Source organism: Temnothorax curvispinosus, unplaced genomic scaffold (assembly GCF_003070985.1).
Source record: "Temnothorax curvispinosus isolate PA1 unplaced genomic scaffold, ASM307098v1 QBEX01014078.1, whole genome shotgun sequence".
NCBI lineage: Eukaryota > Metazoa > Arthropoda > Insecta > Hymenoptera > Formicidae > Temnothorax > Temnothorax curvispinosus.
This window is the reverse complement of record NW_020223858.1, coordinates 924350-948465: the sequence shown is the minus strand read 5'-3', so window position 1 is coordinate 948465 and position 24116 is coordinate 924350. Positions and strand designations below refer to the sequence as shown.

General features: G+C 40.2%; 3 protein-coding genes across 5 annotated transcripts in view; 1 reads left to right on the top strand and 2 right to left on the bottom strand.

The window, feature by feature from the left end:
• The window catches only part of LOC112464279, a 27697-nt gene extending 13213 nt beyond the window's left edge, over positions 1–14484 (top strand). Inside the window, exons 3-11 of the mRNA XM_025031172.1 lie at positions 1845–2162; positions 2589–2810; positions 3832–4140; positions 4628–4927; positions 5886–6191; positions 6330–6632; positions 12226–12382; positions 12465–12625; positions 12776–14484. Of these exons, the coding sequence (XP_024886940.1) occupies positions 1845–2162; positions 2589–2810; positions 3832–4140; positions 4628–4927; positions 5886–6191; positions 6330–6632; positions 12226–12382; positions 12465–12625; positions 12776–13107 (2408 nt within the window). The 3' untranslated portion in view covers positions 13108–14484. The remainder of the gene's footprint in view (positions 1–1844; positions 2163–2588; positions 2811–3831; positions 4141–4627; positions 4928–5885; positions 6192–6329; positions 6633–12225; positions 12383–12464; positions 12626–12775) is intronic.
• LOC112464280 (COMM domain-containing protein 10) lies at positions 12654–16820 on the bottom strand. Of its 2 annotated transcripts, XM_025031174.1 has the most exons (4): positions 16475–16820; positions 15853–16216; positions 15082–15285; positions 12654–13078 (listed from the first exon to the last, which is right to left on the bottom strand). In XM_025031174.1, the coding sequence occupies exons 1-3, from the start codon at positions 16501–16503 to the stop codon at positions 15085–15087; spliced, it is 594 nt and encodes a 197-aa protein (XP_024886942.1). In that variant the 5' UTR covers positions 16504–16820; the 3' UTR covers positions 12654–13078; positions 15082–15084. The 2 variants fall into 2 exon arrangements, with proteins under 2 accessions (XP_024886942.1, XP_024886941.1); XM_025031173.1 differs by lacking the exon at positions 12654–13078 and having other exon boundaries at positions 14945–15285.
• A 1358-nt stretch (positions 16821–18178) lies between these two features.
• On the bottom strand, positions 18179–22518 carry LOC112464284. Of its 2 annotated transcripts, none has more exons than XM_025031188.1 (3): positions 22293–22518; positions 19918–20117; positions 18179–19821 (listed from the first exon to the last, which is right to left on the bottom strand). In XM_025031188.1, the coding sequence occupies exons 1-3, from the start codon at positions 22310–22312 to the stop codon at positions 19661–19663; spliced, it is 381 nt and encodes a 126-aa protein (XP_024886956.1). In that variant the 5' UTR covers positions 22313–22518; the 3' UTR covers positions 18179–19660. The 2 variants fall into 2 exon arrangements, with proteins under 2 accessions (XP_024886956.1, XP_024886957.1); XM_025031189.1 differs by lacking the exon at positions 22293–22518 and adding an exon at positions 20569–20591.
• Between the last annotated feature and the right edge of the window lie 1598 nt (positions 22519–24116).

Here is a 24116-nt window from a genome sequence, read left to right as displayed (position 1 = left end):
ACGCAGGGGGTACGAGTTTGGCTGACAATCGTTTATGATAATACGACTTATAAACTACCTTTTGCAAGTAAATTTATCCATAAAAGCGATGGACCCAAATTTTTGCGGTGGGCTCTCGCACTATTAGGAATTAATTTGGGAACATTGATTTGAGAAGTGATTGTGACGAGTTTAAAAATAACATAAAACTTAAAATGCGAGAATCAAGTATCCTCTGAGCGGAAGTCAAATTGTCAAATCCGTAAGAACTTGCTTTATGGTTTTCTCTGTTATGTTACAAACACATCATTAAATATTGTGTATATATAATAATCCTTTGTAATAATATATATTTAGAATGATACTAAAAAAATATTTCATCTTGATCCGCTTGCGAATTTCCATTCGTGCCCGCCGAGAGTCCATTCAAGACGTAACATTGCACGGAATTACGACTGTTACGAAATTGGTGCAACAGCTGGTTGCGACAGAGGAATCCGCGCGGGGATTCCGACAGCCGATCAGGTCTAATCAGGTCGATCGGCACGTAGCGCTATAAAACCGTGCGCCGACGATCAGTGTGTCAATGTAAAGTGGAAACGACCTTCCAGTGTCAGCGACCAGCTCCGCTCGTCTTGAGGACGACGTCGTCGGCTTTAACGTAGCTGGCGAACGTTACGCGACAATACCAAGGACCAACTTCGGGGCATTGTAATTGTGCACGCGCTACATACCCGCCATGTAGAAAGCGTGCAATCGGTCGCAGGGGCGCTCTTCTTTCGCCGGACGCCGCGCCGGTGAACGATCCAAAGGAGATTGTTAGTTGAGAGCTCGTTAGCTTGAAGAAACCCCCAAAAGATTTTAGCAGTTTGGATTAATTTGGAGTTTAGAAACACCAATTCGAAAGATTACTACTATTATTTTCTACTCTTACAAAAGTTTAGAGAATACGATTCAAAGTAATACAATTCAAGTTATATTATCAATTAGATTACTAATTGTTATATTTTATCAGAATTTTACGATATTAAAAATTTACCTATTCTATTATAAATTTGCAGAAGATTATGGGATTATTTAGATCTTACATATTAACATTTATATATACTTTTCTAAATTAGTCGACTCGGCGTAGCCAAACCTCTCTTTGTTATTACAAATCGTAATCAATTTAATTCACGTGATATTACACGTAAATACATGTCTACGAGCAGCTGCCTGCCTGCCTGCCTGCGCAATAGACACGACGCCTGCGTCAGCGATTCTTGCACAACGTAAAAGTTTCATCAGTTCCGCAAATAGTCACGCAAATACGGAAATGAAGCCGGTCGCTTTCGGAGGCACGAACGATTCCCAATCCCAAGTTGATCTATCGATCCGACCCTGATTCTCTATCTGCGCATGGTGACAGACGCGCGACGCAAGGCGATTGTCTACGTGACTGTCGTTAGCTTCCTGCCTGACGTGTCCCACATATATCCGCTCTTCCTCGCGCGTTAACGTCTTCGCGTCCTCGCGATGTCGACTTGCCCGCTCGCGCTTTCGATTTTTCACGCAGGCTCGACCCGCGGGGACACAGTTTGCTCCATTAACACATTTAATGTCAATGATCTTTTTATTTGTCACTTTCACGAGAGTAGAAACACCTACGTTACGTTGCCGAGAATGGCATCAGATTTTTATTGAAGCGTCAGAATGAGTTCTCTCTTTCAATCCCCGTTTTCTCTCGTAGCTACGTTGACTTCAGCCGGAAATTAGATAGTATACACTATACGTCAATAAATTATTTCTCATTATAGACAAAAATAAATTGAAATCCAAGCAAAACAAATTTATAATTACTGCTTTTTTCGCTTGATATCTAGGTGTTCCGATAGCCGACGAATCCGTTGAGACGACCACGATAGGAGATATCGGAAATGTCTCGGAGTCGACTCAGTCGACCATAGTTCCCGAAGCGGAGGCCCAGTCCATGGACGACATACTGCCGGGAACGAAACCGCCGCCGATCGCCGTAATGTTCGTCGACATCCCGGAGCACACGGAAACGACACTGGGCTCGTCCGTGCTGTTGGCATGCCGGACCGCTAGTCCTGTGGCCGAATGCCAATGGTCCTGGCAGCCATTACCACCGGTTCACCTGCCGCTTCCGGACGTCAGTGAAAGCCCATCGGTTTCTACGAGTAAGCGCAATATCACATTGTTTTTTTTTTTCTCGCATGGTTATTCCTTCCGTGGCGAAATCAATTCCTGATTTCGCGTAAGAATCAGCAAATAATAATATTACAAATTCATGTAAATTATTTAACTGTAAAAAGTCCGACGCGTTTCGCAGCAGTTCATTAAAGTCGTCAGGAAAGTATCTCCGCTTTAAATTTTAAAGATTTTTTAGTTTAATGCAATCATAAATTCAACGCTGGGGTTAATCGAGTCACTTTTAAAATTTTTCTATGTTTTTTCTTATCGCCTTCCTCTAGTTCGCGTGATATAACTACTCTTATAGACGGGCAGCCTTATCTTTCTATGCTGGATATCGCTCATAATTCTGTAATCGCGCGCTGAATATTCATCGGTGCCGTTCGCTCGATCACCTCTTCTGGTGATTTCAGCCACGACGAATCCGACGATCGCGACCACGGCAACTCCCACGACCCACCCATTGCCCGTACGACAGTTTCCCGCGTTCGGGAACAACAGCAACGATTGCTCTGTGAGATTCTCCAGCACCAAGCACGAGCAGATAGGATACTGGACCTGCGCGGCGAGAGCCTCGACGAGCGATCCTTTCACCAACACCGATCCTGCCAAGCTCAGCATCGTCAATGCTAACGGTAGGATGCTTAATCTTGTTAATCTTATCAATTTTGAAAATGTACTCAATTTTTTTAGCTAATATCTTAATACCTCAGACAAATTCAATTAAATTCCGCTTAAGTTCGTTTCGCTTTTTTTTTTTTCATAGAACATATTGATGTTTGTAACAGGAAAATACTTATTTTTAATAAGAATTTTTTTAAATTAAAATTGAACATGTTTTTTTTAGTGTTACAATGATAAAATTATTTTTCTTTTTTTCGGTTCTTTTATTAATGCTATATCGATAAACTAATGATTAATTAAGCTTTCGGAAATTCGATAAAACCATCGTCCAGCTTTTAAATCGTCCTATATGTTTTCTGGTATTTCGCGGGGAAAAGCTGCTTTAACCATAGTCCCGTTCTTCGATTACAATTTTAATCGCGTGAGCGCGATGTATTTACGCAGTTGCTTTCGGACGACCTCGAATTCTTGGTGACAAAACACGCTTGACATCGCTATTTGTCTTCACCAATTGTGCCGAGATGCATGGTTATATATATTTTTCATTAAAAACTTGGTGACACAAAATATCGTCGTTACACGTTGTGTTTCAATATTTGATTAAGAGTGCTAAATTATCAGTTATGTTTAATTTCTCTTGCTTATATCCTTATATTCAGGTAAATTAACATTCAGTTTTGATAACGATCCCTCGAATGAGTCATCCAAAAAGTGAAAGACACGTGAATCATGGAAACGTTCTTTCCATACGAATTTGGTTCACTTTGATAAGAATCGCGAATGAATCATGCAAACATATACATTTCCTTCTAGAAAAAGTAGATTTCGAATTAATTGAAGAATCTAAAAATAAAAGTGTCAGGCGTCATGTTGAAAAGAATGAAAAGAGAGAGAGAAAGAGAGAATTAATTGCTTGCAACGAGTTTCATTTCTAATTCGTTTCCCGAGTTGATCAACTTTCGAATCCCCCGTTTTCAAGATTTATGTAAGAGATTATCCACGAGATGCAACTGGTGCGTTCGCACGTTTCAGAGATCGTCATCACGTTCGCGACGCACGAAAATGTCGTCGAAGTGCCGGCGGGATCCTCGGCGCAGATAATGTGCCAGACAAAGTTGCCGGTGCGCGAATGCCAGTGGTCCTGGCGGCAGCTGAACCAGTCGCAACCCTGGAACCTCGACGTGAAATCGTTCCCAGCCTTTGGTAATGACAGCAAGGAATGCAGCATCAAGTTCAAGAACGTCCTGCCGGAGCAGGAAGGCTACTGGACCTGCGGTGCGCGAATAGACCCGAATTCCTCCTTCACCCAGGCAACCCCCGTCCGTTTTCTCATATCGGAAGGTATTTAATTAATTATGCTGTCATTTACACATGTATCATTTTTATATTGACGCAGATTGATTGATTGCGTGAATAGAATTACATAATACATAATCGAGAATACAGTTTGAGAAAATATAGGAATAATTATATTTTTTTATATTTCATATAATTGTCTGATGTTAATATTGTAGATCGCGTTTAACAACGTAAGACAAAGCTTAGTGTTCTGCTATATTCTCACAAGTTAAATAAAATCGACACTCGAACATTTTATCAAATAATACAACTAATAGTCATCTCTCAGTGATATTAATGATGTTTCTTACATGACCTGTATTTAAAATCAATCGCTTCTGATCAATTCGTAATAATCGTTGAACATTGAAAAATATACTCGCATTTATCTTGCATCACATACCGTGACTTCGATCGATCTTATGCCACGCGTGCCACGCGTTCCACGAATGAAGAAAACCATCGAAGAGCTTTCGTTTCCCTTTTATAGTCGAGTTCGTGCAGTTGTCGCGCGGCGTGCAGGTTGCGGCCGGCGAATCGGTCTTCCTACGGTGCCTGGCGAACAAGCCGGTGGTACAGTGCGAGTGGTCGTGGAGGGCGTCGAACTCGAGCAAGGAACCGCTGCTGGTGAAGAAGTTCAGTCCAAACAAGGACGCCGAACACGACTGTTCCGTGCGATTCAAGAACATACTGTACGAGGAGGAAGGTCTGTGGACCTGCGGGGTACGTTTGACGCCCGGCGGTATCCTGCACACGGCGCCCGCGGCGACTGTCAGCCTCCTGCCCACAGGTACGCGCGACCCGACACAGCTACGTTTAATTAAGAAATAAATTTGCCCAAACCCTACAATCGCGCGCGGCCCGATAACAACCCGTTATCGAGTCGTCCGATCCGATCCGCCATGCAATTACGAGCGCCGCCGTGCGAAAGAATACTCGCGTAATTACGAATGGATTGATGTCTTGACGTGAGATGATGAAAATTGATTGCTCGCACGCAAAAAAGAAAAATACTAAAACGGTGTTAGCGTTAGGAAATTCGAAGTATCATTGCGTAATAATGTCTGTTTCAAACATTTGCACATCTTTCTGCCTAATCGCAAATTAAAAGGCGGAGTCTTATTCAGAATCTTAAGTCTAACTAATGGAAAAAAAGCGATTCGGTATGCTTCAAGACATCGATATCGGAATTCAGTATAAATTCGATTTCGCATAATTCGACTGCACTTTCCCTCCGTACATTTCACCTTTCTCTCGCGTTTCATGCCTAATTTATGTAGCACTTTACGTTAGACGAGAACTAATCGTAATACAATTGTAAATTGCAACCGTATGGTGCAATAATGCTAATTGAATTCCATTTCATTTGATCTTCTCTTGGAAGAACATTTTATTGACTGTAAAATGGAAAGCTGTCAAGTATCAAAATTAAAAGTTTTACGTAAAAGATATACGTATAAGTATATAAATACTATTGCTTAATATATCTGATTATAATTTTTTACTTATCATAATATTATTAATTTCAAAGAAAGAGCAGATATTTTTAGACTCCTATATCTCATTCCAAATTATCAGCTTCAATATTATCTCATTTTTCTTTTAATTGTGTAGCTGAGATTATCTAAAAAATGGTGGACAATCGTATTTTCTAGGTGCTTTCGGCAATGAAATAAAAATAGAACCCTCACGTCATTCACCCAAATCCACATTTTTTTTGCGTCTCTTATCGCAACGGCCGATTCCAGCTAAGGTGAGCTTCGTCGAGGTGCCGACCGACACGGCGGTGCCGGTAGGCGCGGAGGCCACGCTGAAGTGCGTCACCAGCAGCCGCGTGGAGAAATGCGTGTGGACCTGGAAGCCGTTACACGGCAGCGATCCGGAGATCGTCCTCGACCGATTCCCGAGCAACGGTGATCTCGGTCGCGACTGCTCGCTCCATCTTTCGCATGTGTACTCGGAGAAACAGGGTCACTGGAGCTGCCAGGTAGCCATCGTGTCGCTCAACACCGTCCTGACGTCGCCGCCCGCGAAGCTCATGGTCTACGAGCAAGGTAAACAGAGATACATCCTGACCCCCCTACATTTTTATAGAGTCTTCTCTTTTCTTGTGACTTTTAATTTTTATTTTAATTTATAACATTCAAATTGATTCTTTCTAATGTATCGCTAATATTTTTATCTCCTTCCAGAGGAGGTAAAGTTCTCGGAGCTGTCGCAGGATATCCAGATCTCCTCCGGCGGCAGCATTCTGCTGCGCTGCGTGACGTCCTCGGCGGTGGAGCAGTGCCGGTGGTCGCTCACCCCGGTCAATTCCAACACCACCGTGGTGGTGAAGCAGTTCCCGGCGGCCGGAAACGAGGCCCGCGACTGCAGCGTCCGCCTGAGCCACGCTCTCGCCGAGCAGGAGGGCCTCTGGACCTGCGGCGCTAGGGTACACGGCCAGCAGAACTACACGGACGCGCCGCCCGCGAAGCTGACCCTCCTTGAGCCAGGTATCATCGAGACCTAAGACGGTCGGTTTAGTGCCGCTTCTCCACCGCGCTACGGTGAAGGGTGGAAGCACCATTAATCGATCGTCGCGCGCGATTCCGGCGCGCTCGGCCTGGGCTAAATCATGCGCCGTAAATCGCTATTGAATATCGTAAATTGCAAGCGATCTAAATGTCCAGGGGGTACAGAGGACCTGAGAATACTGTGTTATTATAATCAGCGGTTGCCTACTTCCTTCTCAGACTGTGGACTCTTTTAGCTGAGTCTTTGAAGCGTACTGAGCTGGTCTCTTTGTTCCTTCTAGCACTTAGATCCTTCTTTTTAATTTACAGTATTCGATATTTGTAATAAATGTTCACGCATTCCACGCATCTTTAGTATTTAGATTCTCTTTTTTTTTTTTTAATTTACAGTATCCGATAATTGTAATACATGCAATCAAATTTCACAACTCAAAACACGAGGACTTTGACCCATCACCATGCAATAAAAATGAGATTTTAATTCTTACGACTTCATTTTGATCATGGATTTTTAATCAATGACAAAAACGGACTGAATCGATGACACATTACACAACAAGTTTCAATTGATTGGAAACAGCTTTATCATGGAATGTACATATTCTACCCAAGGCGTCGGATTAGACTACAATAAATTTTGTCGAAGTGCCTCGCGTGAGAAGAATCTCGCGTGCAAGAAACGCATATAAGGACCATGCATACGCGAGCTGTCAGGCGTAAAAGGACCTCTCGCGTGTGGAAGAACTTTGTTCCTTCGGTTGCACCGATCAGACGTCTGTCTGTTTCATGAAACTCGCACAAATTGACAGGCAACGTAACGAGACCTGGTGATCACGGTAACATAATGATTTAACAGATGTTACTGAGATTAAAACGACGCAAAATTTCTTCATCTCTCATCCTTAACTTTCAAGTTATCACCTTTACCATATTTTTCATGTTTTTAATCGTCACGTTCAGTTGAGTTTCATGAAATGCGCTCAAGACTTTCGTCCCAAAGCCCCGGCTAGAGTCGCGTCTTTGCGTTCGATCGATTAAAACAAAATCTTAGGAGACATGTATTATATACGTGATATTTCAGGATCCGTGGCCTTGTCGCGACGACTGTCGCAACCAACCGCGATCGCGAGTGCATCGAGGAGAGCTGTGTCGTGAACTTTGCACGCGTCGCGGCGTATGCGTGTACATAAGTGTGTAGGCCATGGATCCTGACGCACGTCTTTGCAATCCGCAAGGTAGACGAAGCTTCTTCGGCACAAACATCATTCGGACGGTCTCGTGTCGTAGCGAGCTAACAGTCGGAAAACGTTACTAGACGAAATTAGTAAGTTGCCATGGAATTGGCATATCTCCCTCTGGCTTCAAGAAATCGATTTTCCTACAGAATTATTATAATTTTTATATTTGACATTGATAACAGATTATGTAAAATTTCGCAAGGGATTTAATTTTACTGAACAAGCTGCTCTTGGTTCGTTTGCTTTTTAAGCAATTCGATCTCTCGTCGGAGTGATAAAGGTCAGTCTCAATATTTGCGAAGTTGGTTCGCGGCGATAACTCAGCCCTCGTTACGCCCACCCGGGGTCGTTCAATTAAAAGATAAACTGTGCATAACTCATCGTCCTACATTTGTGTGTGTGTCCTCCAAGTGGCGAGGATCCACGCTCGATAAACGTTGCGAGAGAGCAATCGACCGGGGGATTTGCGGCGATAGCGGAAGTGCCCACGATCGATCGTGGATCCTCGAATGTCCTGAGAACTGTTGTGGGTGAAAGGTGACGGACCTGCATGTCGATGAAGCTTCATTTCATTAGATTAGATGTGAAAGCGCGAGTGTCTGCGAGTGTTGCGCCGGACCGTTCGCTGCCCGTCGGCGACCGCCCACGTGTGTGCTAAAGAAATAATCGGCGACCGATTTTATCGTATCCGTAAGAGATGCCGTACGAGAACGATCTTACGGCCGTTCCGTCGATTAAGTTCTGTCACCTGTTTCGGCGTGCGGTGATCGCTGAAAGGATAGCCAAATCCTTCAGGACGTCTAAGATAGCAATTTTCGCGTTCTGTCTCGGGCAGTATTATATCTCATTAAGTGGAACGTAACAGCGTGATAAAGTTTAGAACCGCTAGTTTCGACGTGTATGATAAATTATTAATTATCAAGCATTGCCTATTTAAGAAAATAATTCGATTTGTTTGATTGTGCGTATTTCTTGACCCTATAAGGATTACACACACATAAATCTGTAAAACTCTACAAAAAGTCTTTAGCATTCTCGGGAATTTTTCTTGAGAGTCCTTGCAAGTTTATCCTTTGTATCTTGCAATTCGATGAGAAAAGTTGCATTTTGATTTTATATGAGATTTCGAATAGAAAGTAAACCAAAATATAGCCAGTAACTGGACCTATAAGCAATCCAGTTATTGGCTTTCTGATTTTCTACTTGGAATCTGTCTCGGGATTCTTCTGGAGAAAGGAGTTCGTTGAAAAACATGCATTTTTATTAAAGTTATGTACAAAAATATTCATATGTACAAAAAATATGTGCGTAGTCCTAAAATAGGATTAAATCGCGCTAAATCCTGTTGAACAGAACGTGAAAAGTAAACGCATTTTTCTAGTATGTTTATAGAGACAATCCAAGTAGATATTTTTTTTATATTATGCATATAAAAATCGCGAAATTATTATTCGATTACGTCAGAATCATCATTCTTTGCTCTATCGCGAAACGCAGTATCTATTTTTAATTTAATTACGTTGTCGTGCGTTTGCATTTACTAGTGTTAGATCATTTTGCATTATCAAAAACGGTAGCGCCCATTACCGTTCATCACTCGCGATTCTCCGATAGACCGTGAGATTTATCGGCTCGTTGTGCGCCGTCTGGTAAACCGCAAATTAACAATCCTGTCGGCTTTTCTTGTTATCCCTAGTGATTAAGGAGGCTACACACACGAGTCGTAATTAATTGCGATTTTTTTCATGGCAATTCATCCACATCATTCATCTACGTCATTATTACGCAGTGCATATCTTCAAATTAGTCTTTCTCATGCCTAATATTACATGGCTGTATGTTAAAAACATTTTAAAAACATTTTAAAAAATTGAGCATGTACAAATTTACTTTCGAGTAAAATTGTAATTTTCTTTTATATATTGCAACGCAATTTTTTCGATTTGTGATAAAAAATAATAACATATAATAAAAGAAGAAATTTTGGAACAAGAATAAAAAAGTTACATTACTGCAGTATTTTAAATGTTGAAATAGCCATCTTATAATAGCAAATTTAAACTAGCCATTAAAAAATAAGTTAAAGATGAAAAGCTGATTAAATTTCCTATTTTTTACATTTGTTCTCGATCGATACGTTCGACGTACTCATTAAGAATACTCATTATCAGCAATGCTATTCGCATATTTTCTTATTTATATTCTCAATGTCGAGACTGCGCTCAAATGAGATTTTGCATTTAATTAAAGTGCGATTTTTTTGCATTTAGTTAGCTAGAATAAACATTCTAGCTAAATAAACCACGGAATCGAACGTCTTAATAATTGTTTATATGAGAAAACAATTCAAACAAAAATTTCACACATAATACTTTATTTTACATGTTACATGTTACATAATGATTAAAAAAACGAGCAACTAATATTTACTAAAACATAATTTTTTCTGATTTCAATGCTGTTGTAATAATTGTAATAGAATAATGATTATGCTTACGTTATTTTTTCATTTTACTTTCCAAGACATGATTTAGAATAACGTGCTCTTTTTAAAATGCATATATAAAAAATACTTGTATATATAAAAATAGTAGTATCAATAAATAGGTTACAAACTAATCATGCAAATGAGTATTAAACGACAGATAAGTCTACACGAGCATCTTTAATGTCACCGGATGCGTCCCACATTTCACATTATTTATTATAGAAAGTCATCATCCTTAAGTTAAGATCGCGCTTTTATCTTTCATCGTGATTACTGCTTTATTCGTGGTCGACGATTTTGATATACGTCCGTTATACGATTCACAATTATTACATATGACTAGCCGTTAGTGCATTTAATACTAAGTAGGCAATTTTTAGTGTTAAGGTTTTTAGCGTTCAGAAAATTCATGTTTGCGACGAGTAACGTTCGCTCGACTCGTCGGTCGACAATGCAAAAATGTCAACGTGTTATCAGGATGCGTGTTTTAAGTTTCTAGTATCTTAGTTAATTAAATTTTTTCTTGAACTGTAAATTTTGAACTTTACTTCGCGGAGTTTCAAGCAAATTCAATTTGAAGCCCGAAAAACTGGCGTAATTAGATAAAGGCAGTTTAATTATCGGTTCAGTAGCGAATGCATATATTATATTTTACGCGTTAGCGTGGTTACGCCTTGTAAATAATTGCGATGACGAAATATGCACGCGATCAGAGCAGAGCGATTCACTCGCAGAGCGTATGAATCTTCATGTGCCATTAAGTATCGTTAAGCACGGCGAGGTATTCGTGCATCCTCGAGCGCGCTTTGAGTCTCTGAGTTGCTGTAAACTGTTTTTTTTTTTTCTCGTCTAAATAAACAGTAATGCGAAAACGTCAAAACAACCTTCTCATTTTCACATCATCCCGGTTACTAACTACTTTACAGCGAGCTGAACCCGGAGGAGCTCTCCCCGAGTTTGCGGCGGGCTGACACAATTTCAACCTGACGCACAATGCAAATAGCAATAATTAATCGAAGATATCCACGAGAAAATATTGCAGGCGCTAATTATTGAGAGAACTACGAAGAAATTACATAACCGCTATGTTTAATAAAATGGCTAGTGATTTCAAGCAACGTGAGTTGCGATTATAAACGATATTTTATAACGTAAAAATCAATCCTTTTTAAGTATTATCTAATTTTTATTTTACAGTTTATTTGCGGTATTACATGTTTACATCTAACGTTAAAATAGCTGAGGATATGTTTGACATGGCGCCTGAAATATTTCTTCCGGGTTCCTTTAATTTCATTTACACACGCGAGATCAGCGCTGCACAATCTAACGATCCAAACATTTATCAAGCCACGAAAGCCATCGATGCACAAACGAATGGTGGTTGGTGAGCAAGATGATTCATTCGTTGGATAGTCTGCACCCGGAGATTTAGCGGCTTTTGGTGAGTGGGACGAAAAATAAAAAAAAAAAAACTTTCTTAATGACCTCAAGAAAAATCCACGTTGAAAAAAAATTTGCACTTTTAACAAGAGCAAAGTTAATAATGCAATTATACGAGAAATCAATGTTTTAAAAAATTTGGAAATCTTGGAAGAAAAGAGCAAAAATAAATTAATAATAATTTTATACTTACTTAGCAAAAAAGTGCAATTACAAATATCTTATGATTACTTTCAGCATTTAAATATATTTCAGAGCTTACAAGACAAGCAAGATTATTCAATTTTAAATTTACTAACATACAATAGTTTTGCTAAATATCCGTGGATTTATTTTCGGTAGATCCTTGAGGCTGTAAGGATTAAAGGGAAATCCAATTTCAGGAGGTATCGATTGTTTTTAGAGCCCGTCACTATCGCGGTTTGGGCCGCGCCTCACAAAATGGTCACTCTTGCATGCAGAGTCGGGTCTGTGTCGTCGAAGGCCAGATGCCACTGGATCCACGCCCCAAAAGTTCACGTATATCAGAATTCCAGTAGGCAGCTTGCAAAAAAAACGAGGTAACACACCTTCCGCTATATATATATTATCCTTTTTATTATACGTATTCGCGTAATACACTTCTTTTATGCCGTAACGCAGGCACAGCGTGCAAATGGATTACACCACGGGTATATGCAAGCTGCTCTTCAAACCGGATCATTCCGATTTAGGACAATGGACCTGCAGATTTACCGTCAACAATGACGACGCCGATGTCGAGATAGGAAGCGCGACGCTCGTTTTGCTGAACACTTTAGCAGGTCTCTGCCAGCATTTTATTAAAATATTTCAGAAATCTATATTAATTCCTCATATTTATATTTCTTCTTAATTAAATTACACAATTGTAATTTTTAATATTTGTCGCCAACACGAGAGATAATTTTCCGCACGTCTTGTATTGCGCGCAGATGAGAAACTAGGATGGATCGTGGGGACCCTGACGGCCGTGATCCTCTTCCTGATGATAATAGTCGTGGTACTGGTGGTGTGCAAGGCGCGAATATTTATCCGTAAAACGCCCGAAATTTTGGAAACCTTACCTCCCGGCGAGAGGAAGCAGAACGCGAGATCAGGCAGCGAGAAATACACCGTGAATCAAGGGAAGATCAATTTTCAATTCGTCGAAGACAACAGTCACACCGCGAGCCTCGAAAATGTCTTGCCTAACAGAAGTCCGCGTGTGGAGAAGATTCATGGAGATGGAGTACCGTCTAAAACATACGAGAACGTTGGATTATAATAATACACCTGTGTAGTTATCAACATTTAGATGAGGACTATATTTTGTAAAAGTTACGAACGTATGAAAATTACAAACAAATGTCGATATTTTATACATGTACATATAATCTCTTTAGCAACCTTAATAAATTCAATATATATATATATATATAATTAGTACAAAGATTATGTATTCCTACAGTCTTTACTATATATTTATTAGTACAGGAGCGTTTAATTAGTAAGAAGCGAATAATTACATAAACACACACACATCCCTCTTCTTTAAAAAGGTTGTAATAAATATAACGTAAAATCAATATTCGCATCTAATTGTTGCCTCTTTTTTGTGATAAAGAGACACGACAGTGCCTCGCGCCAAGTGTAAACACCTGCGACACGGGTAAGAATAAAAGAGATTTCAAAAATAAATAATTATATTAAGTAAAAGATCATTGTATTCTTAGTGGCAACTCACGAGCAAAATCTTCGACATTAAAATTCTTTATTGGCAGAAATAAATAATATCAAATAATTAATTAAATTAGACTTGAGTTTATTATTCATTGTATAAAGAGGTTTTGACATGTATCCCATAAGTATTTTAATTAAAAAAAAAAGATATTTTTCTATAAATTTAATTGTTGAATAAAATCATTTTTTTTTTAATCTGACGATCAAATTATAGTCCATCCATTTTTGAAATAAGAAATATTTCTTATACATATATATTATTGTATGTTACTTCGTATTGTGAGTGACTGTCAGTTCATGTATTAAATTTGTTAATAGCGCATAAGTTTATCAATTACTATTCATTAATTATACATATTAATTATTTTCATAAAGTTTTTCTTCAAAAAGTGGAAGAAATTTTTAATATTATACCTTTTAAATGTTTAATTCAATACACCTGTTGTAAAGAGTATCGTGAACCGTTATAATAGTATGTTTTTACAATTCATATGTTGAAAAGATTAATATTACGCAAATCTATTAATAATACAAGTGTTGACAGACAAAAGAATAATGGTTTTATCAATTTTTCGTAATCATAGTAGCATTGCCGACCTCTCCCTGTAGAAGAAAATGATGCCAGCGAATGGCAAGATTGCGACAGAACACGAACCGCACGGACATTCTCTTTGTTTCGTCACGCATGTGTTTGTTTGCCGGCAAAACAGGGCAGATTGTGATCATTGTGAGCAATAGTATTGATAGCAATAAAAAATGCCACGAAAATGTGCAATATGTGATCGTGTGCTGATCGGTGATATATATTTTATAAATTTTTCTACTATTAAATTAATTTACATATAATGATGTAATTGTATTCAGAAAACAAACTTTGTTGAAATCAAATATAACTTGTGTCTCACAATTTTGAAAACTATTAAATAAATAATTTCACGTTTTATTAAAAATTTATAATTAAATTTGAAATTGTTGTCAATTAATATAAACGTATTAAAAATCTTTACATTTGCGAACCTTAAAATTTGAATTTTTTAATAAATAGGTGAATAAAGTTTTTGTAACAATAAAAAAAGCAACTAAAAAGTTTATAGAATATTAAAGTAAAATGAAACATTATTAAATCCATTGAAATATGAAAAAAAATAATTTTAAACTCGTTTCATTAAAGCGTGATCATCTTTATAAGCATTTAGCGATAAAATAAAAATACATATTTAGCTAGAAGCTGCTTTGATGCTTCATCATATAAAATTTAGCAAATTTTTATAGTATGATAAACAAAGATCGATGTAGGAAAAAAAAAGAAAAAAAAACAGACGCGTATATGTATGCATACAAATAAATGAATATAAATTTTTTGACTGTAATTTATTTAAAAAATATATAGTATTAGAAAATAACGCGCGCTTATAATGTTCAAATAAATACGTAGAAAAGCATCGAAAATATATTTTTACATGATAAATTATATTTGTCAGTGATTTATAGTATAGCAATATATGTATAAATATTAAACCTATTATTTAAGAGCATCTAGCTGACTTTGAATTTTCTCTAAATTGTAATACAGCTCTGTCAATTGCTTCTTGTCAAACTCCGTTGTTAACGTAGATGTTTTATCACCAGTAAGACCTAGTTGGAGCAACGCTACAGGTTGTGCATCTTTGGAAATTGCAGAAGACGATGATTGCACATTTAGGCACCAGTTGATATCTTTCACCTTAAAAAAAAAATAAAAAAGAAATATAGTTCAATATACATAAATAGTAATTTATATATAATATAGAATAAAAAAAGATATTGACATTTTTGGTCACTGAGCGATATCTTATGCCTAATATTAATTTTTTTTTTTATGAATTTCATACATTTTGCCTTTAAATATGCTTTTGGATTTGCCGATTACTATTTGGTCTTCAAATGTAGTTTTATACCAAAGATAAAAATAATTCATATTAAATAGATATATGCAATTTAATATTACTGATATTAAATGAGTATCTTATAAAGTTACAAGAAATTTATTTATAAATGAAAAATATCCCTTTAATCAGAGCTTGAACTTGAACTTTCTTCCTACTTTTTTAACGAACATCTTGTCGATTCGAATACTAAGGTTTGTAATGATATTTATCTCATGACAAACAATAAATGCTAAGAAAAGTATTATTTTTCAATTGATGTAGAAATATAGTTCATTCATTTCTCAACCACCATGATCATCAATGGATCATCATTAATTTTATAATTTATCAAACATTGTTCTTTCAACTGTATGTTAAAATACCTGAATAGGAAAAATAGACTGTTGCCTAAGATTCTCCACAATGCCTTTTCCATAAGTCATCCAGGCATTTGTAAAGATCGATATTTTCTCTTCATCTAATTTGAAATTGTCTTTCATGACTGTTTCCATGACAGATGATTTGACAACGTTACATGCAGCCTGCGTATAGATAGACGTAATAGTATCCAGCAGGACAGCTAATTCATCTTTCGTCAAATCTAACGAAACTAGCAGCTTTTCTTCTTCCTCTTCACTGAACACCTTTGTGTCAATGCTGGTCTGTAGAGTCTGGCATATGCGGTTGACGAGAAGCCGAAATTTGCTGTTATCCACTCGAGCCACTATCTTCAAACCTTGCTCCAGTCTGTTAAAACAAAAGTACAGATAAAAATTGCATGTTGCTGACAATGATAATTTATGATTAATCTAGCAGGAACGTTAAGTTATCACACATCGGGGAAAGTAGTACAGCATAAAACATAAGAAAAATAATTTTCGGAGCGTGTAAGTTTGCTTTACTGGCATTATTTTTCACCTTGTAATTAACTTAAAAGTCCGTATGCTAATAATGTTTAATTTTAATGTAATTAATGTTTACAAATTACAATAATAATATATATACTTTGTAGTTATGTTGATCCAAGCAGCCATCTTATAGGCATAGGCGAGACAAATTCTTATATATCACTTTTCTCATAATATTTCTATTGTTGTGTCATTCTCATTTCTCTCCAAAAAAAAGGATGAAACTGGCCTTGAAAAATGGATGAAACTCAGGCACGTGACGTTATGAATTCTTGACATTCCCAATTCATACTAAAACACTAAACATGCTCATGTCGCTCATTGATCATGCTTTAACCATAGATCATGTAAGATTTAGATGCTTTTATCTCAACTTGGAAAGATTACCACACAGGTTCTGCACGATTTGCACTCGATCGTGATAGTGCAGCTACCTAGGTTGCGTTCCTTTTGATGCTTAGCGCTGTAAGCATTATTGGGTGCGTTCAGCCGATACTCCGCTAGCCTAGCAATCGTGAGCAGTCGCTCGTTTTCGCTCGTTTCCGCTCGTTTCCTCTCCTTTGACCCAATGGATTAAAAGGAGAGGAAACGAGCGAGCGCTTCTGTCCAGCCAAATTTTTCCGTAGCAAATGGTAGCAAAGCGCTCGCTGCTTACGTGCGCTAGGCTAGCGGAGTATCGGCTGAACGCACCCATTATTCTATCTCCGTTGCACATTGAATATCAAATAGAGATGGAGCGACGCTTTCAGCGCTGAAAGCGTCAAAAGGAACGCAGCCCTAGTAGCCTCGGTTTTTTGTTTCGGAGAAATATTTCAAGAAATTTTTTTGCTTATCCCTTGTATAAGGGATAAGCTACTCGAACGTTCATATAGGACCGGATTGTATATTTTGACTCTTTTTGTAATAGATGAATAGGGGTTTAGCACATTTTTATTTAAAATTTTTTAATTAGAAGTTACTTTATACGATACCGAAAACGAATAATAATTCTAATGATTACAAATAATATGTAATTAAATTTTTTGCCATGATAAAAAGATGCAATTTGTAATTTACAGTTATTTCGAGATGCGTAGTCTCTTAATGCTAAAAAAGTGCAATTATCTCATATATGTTTATTTCTACCAATGTAGATTAAATTTAATCTCGGTTTAACATACATTTTATCTTTTTCTAATTCTGAGAAAAAAACAAAAAGCAAGTTAAACCGAGATTAAAGGTAATCTCCCAGGTAGCAAGATGATGTCTAAAGACGTCTTAATGACGTTAAAGGACGTTATTAAGACGGAATTAATATGTCATTTGACGTCACTCTGCTACATGGGCTGCATTGATAGAAATGGACATAAATCTGTCAAAAACAAATTTTGCAAAGTGTTTCCTACAAATTTTGTCAACAGAGAAACAACAGGATCTGTTAACAGAAATATAATAAATTACGAAAACCGAGAAGAATTTATTTCATAATTGTTAATGTCCATTTTTATTCATGTTTAGCTTTAATCTCGGTTTAACTTATTTTTCATCTTTTATTTGTTTCTCTTTCTTAGAACCGTCTCTCGATCTCTTTAATTCTTAGAACTAGAGAGAGACGGTTCTAAGAATTAGAAAGAGATAAAAAGTAAGTTAAACCGAAATTAAAGCTAATCTACATTGATAGAAATAGATATTATATTTTACTTAAAAAAGAATTCCATTTTAGAATTTTTTAATAAACAAATATTTCTGTGACAGAAACAAAATTTTCAAAACAAATTTAAATTATAATGTAATTAGGGCCAAGAATCAACTTAAGCCATAATTCATTGAAGAATTATAGAGAACCATCTTTATTTGTATTAGCTGTTGAACACATTTTACCATTTTAAATCTTAAACATACATATGTTATTACCCTCACTGATCGACAGTTATGTTTATTACATACGAAGCAAAATAATGACATTGAAAATTATATCAACTATTGTCACATTGTCACCGAAATATAATAAGGTAATTGGCGCTTTTTGAAGCTAACTCGTTACAAACTAAGAGAAACGATGACTTACATCTGACAATTACTTAATAGTTTTGAATAACATGCAAATTAGTAGTCAATTCGAGTTAATTACATCAAACGAAATTTCGAGATTTGTTAACTTTTGGCTTTTGTGTCAACTGCAGTGCTTTTATCGAATGACATACATTTTTACACATTAGCAAAATTCAAAACAAATCCTTTTCCACTCAACGTTTCTATACATACATAGGTACAACATGTGAAAACCGAGGTAAGATAAATTATATGTATACTGTGCCTTCGTTGTAATTAAAATAAAAAGAATTTTATTTCAATTTAAAAAAAATCACGACCAATTTGACGAAATTGTATAATGGATTTATTCAGTGCTAAACATTGCTTTTTTCGAGTGTTCTCCATCGTTTAAAAAAAAAAATATTTACTCATAAACACATACTATGTGTTAGTAGAGCTTAACACGTTACAATTTATCTAAAGTCGAGATAAACTATTCCGATTTCCTCGCTTCCTGCAAAAGTTACAGTTCACATAAATAAAATATTGTGAAACACACGCAATGTTAGCTATATAAATGACGCTCTTTTAAGGTTTTCCGTCGGCGAACAGTCATAGCGTTACAAGTCAATCTATTTTTCGGGAATGTATTTTGATTCGCAGAAAAATATCAGTATTCTATCTCCGATGTATAGTCCAAGGTGTGTATGTGTCTATAGGTATAAGATACAATGTGTGTCCGTGCGTCGGAAACAATGAGGACTAGCAAGTAGGTGGAGATATTATGTTGCACAAATGTACCCATTTTCCAGACACCGCACCGTCGTTTTTTTTTGTTTTTTGATGAATTAGAAATATATTATTTCTAAACGTTATCGGTATATTTCCTTATCTTAGGATTCTAACGCTAAGTGAATATATATGTATGCACGTGGATGCCAGTACAGAGAACACGTTTTGTTTATGTTTTACATTACATTAAATGTAATAATCGCGATATTTTCTCGAAAAATATCGGCCTCGTGTTGCTATTGCCAATTAACAATTGCAAGAAATACTATGGGAGACACACACAATCATCCTGAACACAGAAAGTTCTTAATGCAATAAACGTTAAAATGTTCTTTTTGTTTTTTTTTCTTCTTTTTTTTCTTTTTATGCTCGCCATCTTCTCTCTGAAAATGCACAGATCTGCCCTGGCTTCACACTCGGTAGTTAAAATTGCATCTATAGATTAGGTCTGTCTGTCAATAATAAACATGAGAGAATATTAGGCCGTGGCCTCCTCCGCGTCGCCGTTATTCTCGGCCTCGGCGCACTTCTCATCGAGTCTCGACTTCTTCTCGGGACTCGCGCCGTCCGCTGCATCCTCCACTGCATCGGCTGCGGCCGTTGATTTCCTCTTTACGCAGCAACTATCGGCTGGAGCATCTGAAGTCGCAAGCAGAAAGATAGATACATTACTACACCGTGGAGCTCTTTCCTTTTTTTAAATGCAGGTATGACAAAAGTGTCCTTCAATAATACCTGTCGAGTCTCCATTTTCCGTAGATTCTGCTTCTTTCTCATCGGATTCCTTCTCCTCGCTCGAGCCATTCTCTTTGGTTTCCTTTGTATCCCCATTTTCAGATGCTTTCGAATCCTCGTCAATCTCCTCCTGCACCACCACCTTCTCCTCTTCCTTCTCCTGCACTACCTTCTTCTGAGGAGTAGTGACTTTTGTTTCCCTGAAAATCACAATGTAGATATAGTATTCTACTATACTATACTGAATAATGTATTAAACGCTCTATGTATAAATACAGACTATGTGTGTAACTAATCCTTTTGTTTCGTAAATTAAACATTGATTAGAAAAGCATATATTCTACAATCCAAAGTAACTTTACTAATAATTAATAGGATCATTTTTCGTTTAAATTATCATGTAACTGTAACTTATCATTAATACAATATTGATACAAGAAATAATAAATCAGAATGATACAAGACTAAATCATGACAAATAAGTTATAATCGATCACAGACAAGCAAGATTCTCTAATAAACAAATTATTGGACTACGAAAACACGCAGCAAAATTAATTCTTATCCCAACGAAAGCGATCGTCTTATAACACTAATGCCGAGAACCGTGACGGAACTGCGATAAAAACTGCGGGGATTCGCGCGATATACATTTCCCGTGTTTAAAATCCGGCGAAGCCGTCGCTGGCGCGCTCCAGCCTCGGGTATTTGCTGCCGTTTCACATTGCTTGGCTGGCAACAAGGACGGCGGCGGCGAACCGAGAGAAATAGAGATAGGACGCCGCCAACGGTGGCGGCATCTAGCGAGTTTAATATTATACCCTCCCCCCGCGACCCACCCGCCCATCGCGGGTTCGCTCGCCCCTCGCGTCGCCGACCGCCGCGACCGCCATTACTACCACCGTTGCACCGCGCTTTGCGCGATCACCACCAAGTCCACACCGACGAGGGCTTCAGCGTGGCGAATCGTTGGACGCTCGCGCTCGCGGTCGTAAACGCGGCGTAATACGTAACGCGGCGATCTAACACGCGTCCTTTTACACGGCTCTCGACGTCGTGTACCTCACGCGAAGGATGCCGTTATACTCCTAGAACGTCTTCACGGTCTCGCGACCGCGGGACGGGGGATCGGAAAACCGGTACATAATTGAAAACCGATCGAGGGATAAATATAGAGACGGACGTCCCTCTTTCGCGCGTCTCTTATCATGTCGAGAAGTCTCTTCCGGAGATTATACCGGTTTTGCCCCCGCGGAGGATTCCCCGTGGGCAAGCGATTCTATCGCGCCGATAGAATCTCCGTCGTCGTCGTCGTCGTCATCATCGCCGGCTACGTCTAATCGACGCGAGCCGGCAGGATCGATAATACACGTCGTCGACCGCTTTCGGGCCGAAGCGCGGAGACGAAGGAAGGAAGGAAGGGACGGCAACGATTTCTCTCGTCGAGTGCGAGCGAGGGAGAAAGTCACGTGAAAGAGAGAGAGGAGCCGAGACGAAGGGATCGTCCTCGCACGTACTCGCTCGTCTTCCTCGAGACCTCGAGAGGGTGGTTGCCGGAAAAAAAAAAACGACGCGTGCGTTGCGCGTACGTGCGTGTGTATACGTGTTGTGTGTATACACCCGTACGTACGCGCGCGCGCGCGCGCGTACATATACATAGACGACGTAAACAAACGAGCGAAGTGGTCGAGGGACAAAAGGAAGACGAGGCCGCCGCCATCGCCATCGCCATCGCCGCCGATGCGCTCGTCTTCGATCGTGCGCGGGCGGACGGTCGCGGGGAGGGTACGGGGAGTCGAGAGCAGAGAGAGAGAAAGAGAGATCCAGCGCGGGACAAGACTATGCCGCCATAAAACCGCCGCAAGTAGAGCACGCGTCGGATCGGATCGCGTCGTCGTCCGTCGTCGCGCGGCGGCGGCGGCAAGGGCAGGCAGGTAATTTCCAGCGATCGTTAGGCGTACCGCGAATCGGCCCGAGAGTATTGTCGCGCGACGCGGCGAGAGATAGAGAGAGAGAAGGAGAGACGGAGAGGGGCATCGCTCGCTTAGTCGTTCTCCCCCCCTGCGCGCCGACCGCACGCCACCCCTTCCTCTCTCCTCGTGGCTCGCCAACCTTTCTCGTCGTCGTCTCCGCGATAATTCGAAAGCGATCGACCAAGGGCGACGAGGAAACGACGACGACGACGACGACGACGTCGTCGTCGGCAACGGAGGACGCAGATCGCGGCGATCGGCGAGAAACAGGCTTGGCGCGCGGGCGAACGAACGCGAGGGGGAAACCGACGCCGTATATACGCGCGATTTTTCCGCCGTCGAATCGATAGCCGCCGTTCACCCCGCGTACTCTCACGCAAGACCGGCATGTATATTACTTACTTGACCTCCGTGTCCGCCATACCGATCGATTCTTGATCGTGAGAAATCCACGCACGTTACCGCACACGAACCCGTGTAGAGCACACCTCAACCGACACGGCGGTTACGCGTCTTCTACGCACCGGTAAGCACACGTCGAGAGATTCCGGTAACACCGCTGCCGCGTACCGACGCGCAAATGGCAGAGGGAAACGCGCACTGATTCGCCCGAGACCCGAGCGACTCTCCGGCCCGGCCGGCGGGCCGGCGGCCTTCGAAACGCTTTTCTTTCCCGCTCGTTTACAGATGGCGCGCCACGCGCCGTCGCCGGTCACACGCGCGCGCGCCGCGCTAGAGTCTACAAGGGAAAACCGGGCCAGAGCTCCGTTGGAAACGCAATAACGCAAAAGAGAAATAAAAGAGAAATATTAGAGACATCTGGCAAAATAATATCCAACATTCGCATGACGCGTAATGTCGTCGCATCAGCATATTTTTTTATTAAATATTTAACAGCGGACATTATTTTATAATAATCGAAAATAAATAACGTAACACGTTCCGCGATTCACCAAGTACAATTTTAAATTAATTTTTTATGGGCAGAAAGGCGATTTTTCTCTTTGTTTATAAAGATAATATTATGCGGCCGTGACACGATACATTATTAATTTCGTATCCATAATGTGGCAAATTGAATCAACTCGAAGGTTGTATCCGTGGTATCGATCCCATTCCTCATTCCTATACATCGAAATACGTTTATTGCGGATGAACCGTTATATTTATTCCTTTGTTCCTCATGTCTTATTCAGTGTGTCTCGGTCTTTGCCACCGTTGTACGTACGTATGTACGATTCTCGCGCGCGGTATCATCTACGAAGCTGTCGTTCGCATATTAAGCATGCCGACCCTGTCAAACCGTGCGCGCATTTTTGTGAATCCATCGGGAAGAATTATTCCAGGGAACGTCAATATTTGGATCTCAAGCGCGAATCGTGATCGGCGGCAACGGTGAGTAGAAGTAGTCGTCAACGATACTTCCGACCGGGTTAGACATCGGGGAAAGATCGCGTTCGAAAGCATCGACGGAAACACGCCCGATCGCCACCCACGCCGACGAGAGCGATCGAAAGCGAGCGAGAAAATAAGGGAAATTACGACGGTCGCGAACACGGCCATTCGATTATTCGCGGCACGAAGCCTCTCGGTACGGCGACGGCAGCGCCATCGTCGTTATCATCTCGATGTTTCGACGGTTCCCCCACTCCCCTCGCTCTCCTCCCCTCCCACCCCGAACGGCCTTCTCTTCCTACCTCGGCGGCTCGTCCAATTAGATCCCACCTTGCGTCGAAAAATACGCGCGCGCTTCCGGCGTGCGCGTCGGCCGGCTTATTTTACGCGGACGGATCGTGTTTCGCCTCGCGCGAAAAACATCCGACTTCGCGCCGCGTTGAGAATGACTCGCCGATATCGATTAGGTCGTGACTCTCGCGCTCGCGATCGTACGACATTCCGACCAACTCCGAACTCCGATGAGAGGCCTGAGAGGGTCGCGGCGTCTCCTCGCGCGATAGCGCGCAAGCACGTTCGTGCGCGCGCGACGCGCTTGGGAAAGTTCTAGAAGTTTCGCGGTATGGCAGCGCTTCCGGTGTGCGGGAAAGGTGCGCGACGCGGAGCGGCTTGGCGCATCGCTGCCCGCCCCGCGTCCATGTTACAGGTTGCCCCTCGGCCGCTCTCGATAAAACGCGAGATTTCCCTCGTGGCAACACGACGCTGCAATAACCGTCCACCGCCGCGCCGCCGCCGCCGCCGCTCGCCGGAGAAATCGGCTGCCCCCTCAAG

Excerpts from the sequence above, each read along its gene's own strand:
- LOC112464280 (XM_025031174.1), bottom strand. The coding sequence starts at position 16,503 with ATGGCTGCTTGGATCAACATAACTACAAA. Across the intron at positions 16,217-16,474 it reads TGGATCAACATAACTACAAA|ACTGGAGCAAGGTTTGAAGA; the intron begins GTATATATATTA and ends TTGTTTTAACAG. Across the intron at positions 15,286-15,852 it reads AGTCTATTTTTCCTATTCAG|GTGAAAGATATCAACTGGTG; the intron begins GTATTTTAACAT and ends TTTTTTTTTAAG.
- LOC112464284 (XM_025031188.1), bottom strand. The coding sequence starts at position 22,312 with ATGGCGGACACGGAGGTCAA. Across the intron at positions 20,118-22,292 it reads ATGGCGGACACGGAGGTCAA|GGAAACAAAAGTCACTACTC; the intron begins GTAAGTAATATA and ends TGTGATTTTCAG. Across the intron at positions 19,822-19,917 it reads GGAAAATGGAGACTCGACAG|ATGCTCCAGCCGATAGTTGC; the intron begins GTATTATTGAAG and ends TTGCGACTTCAG.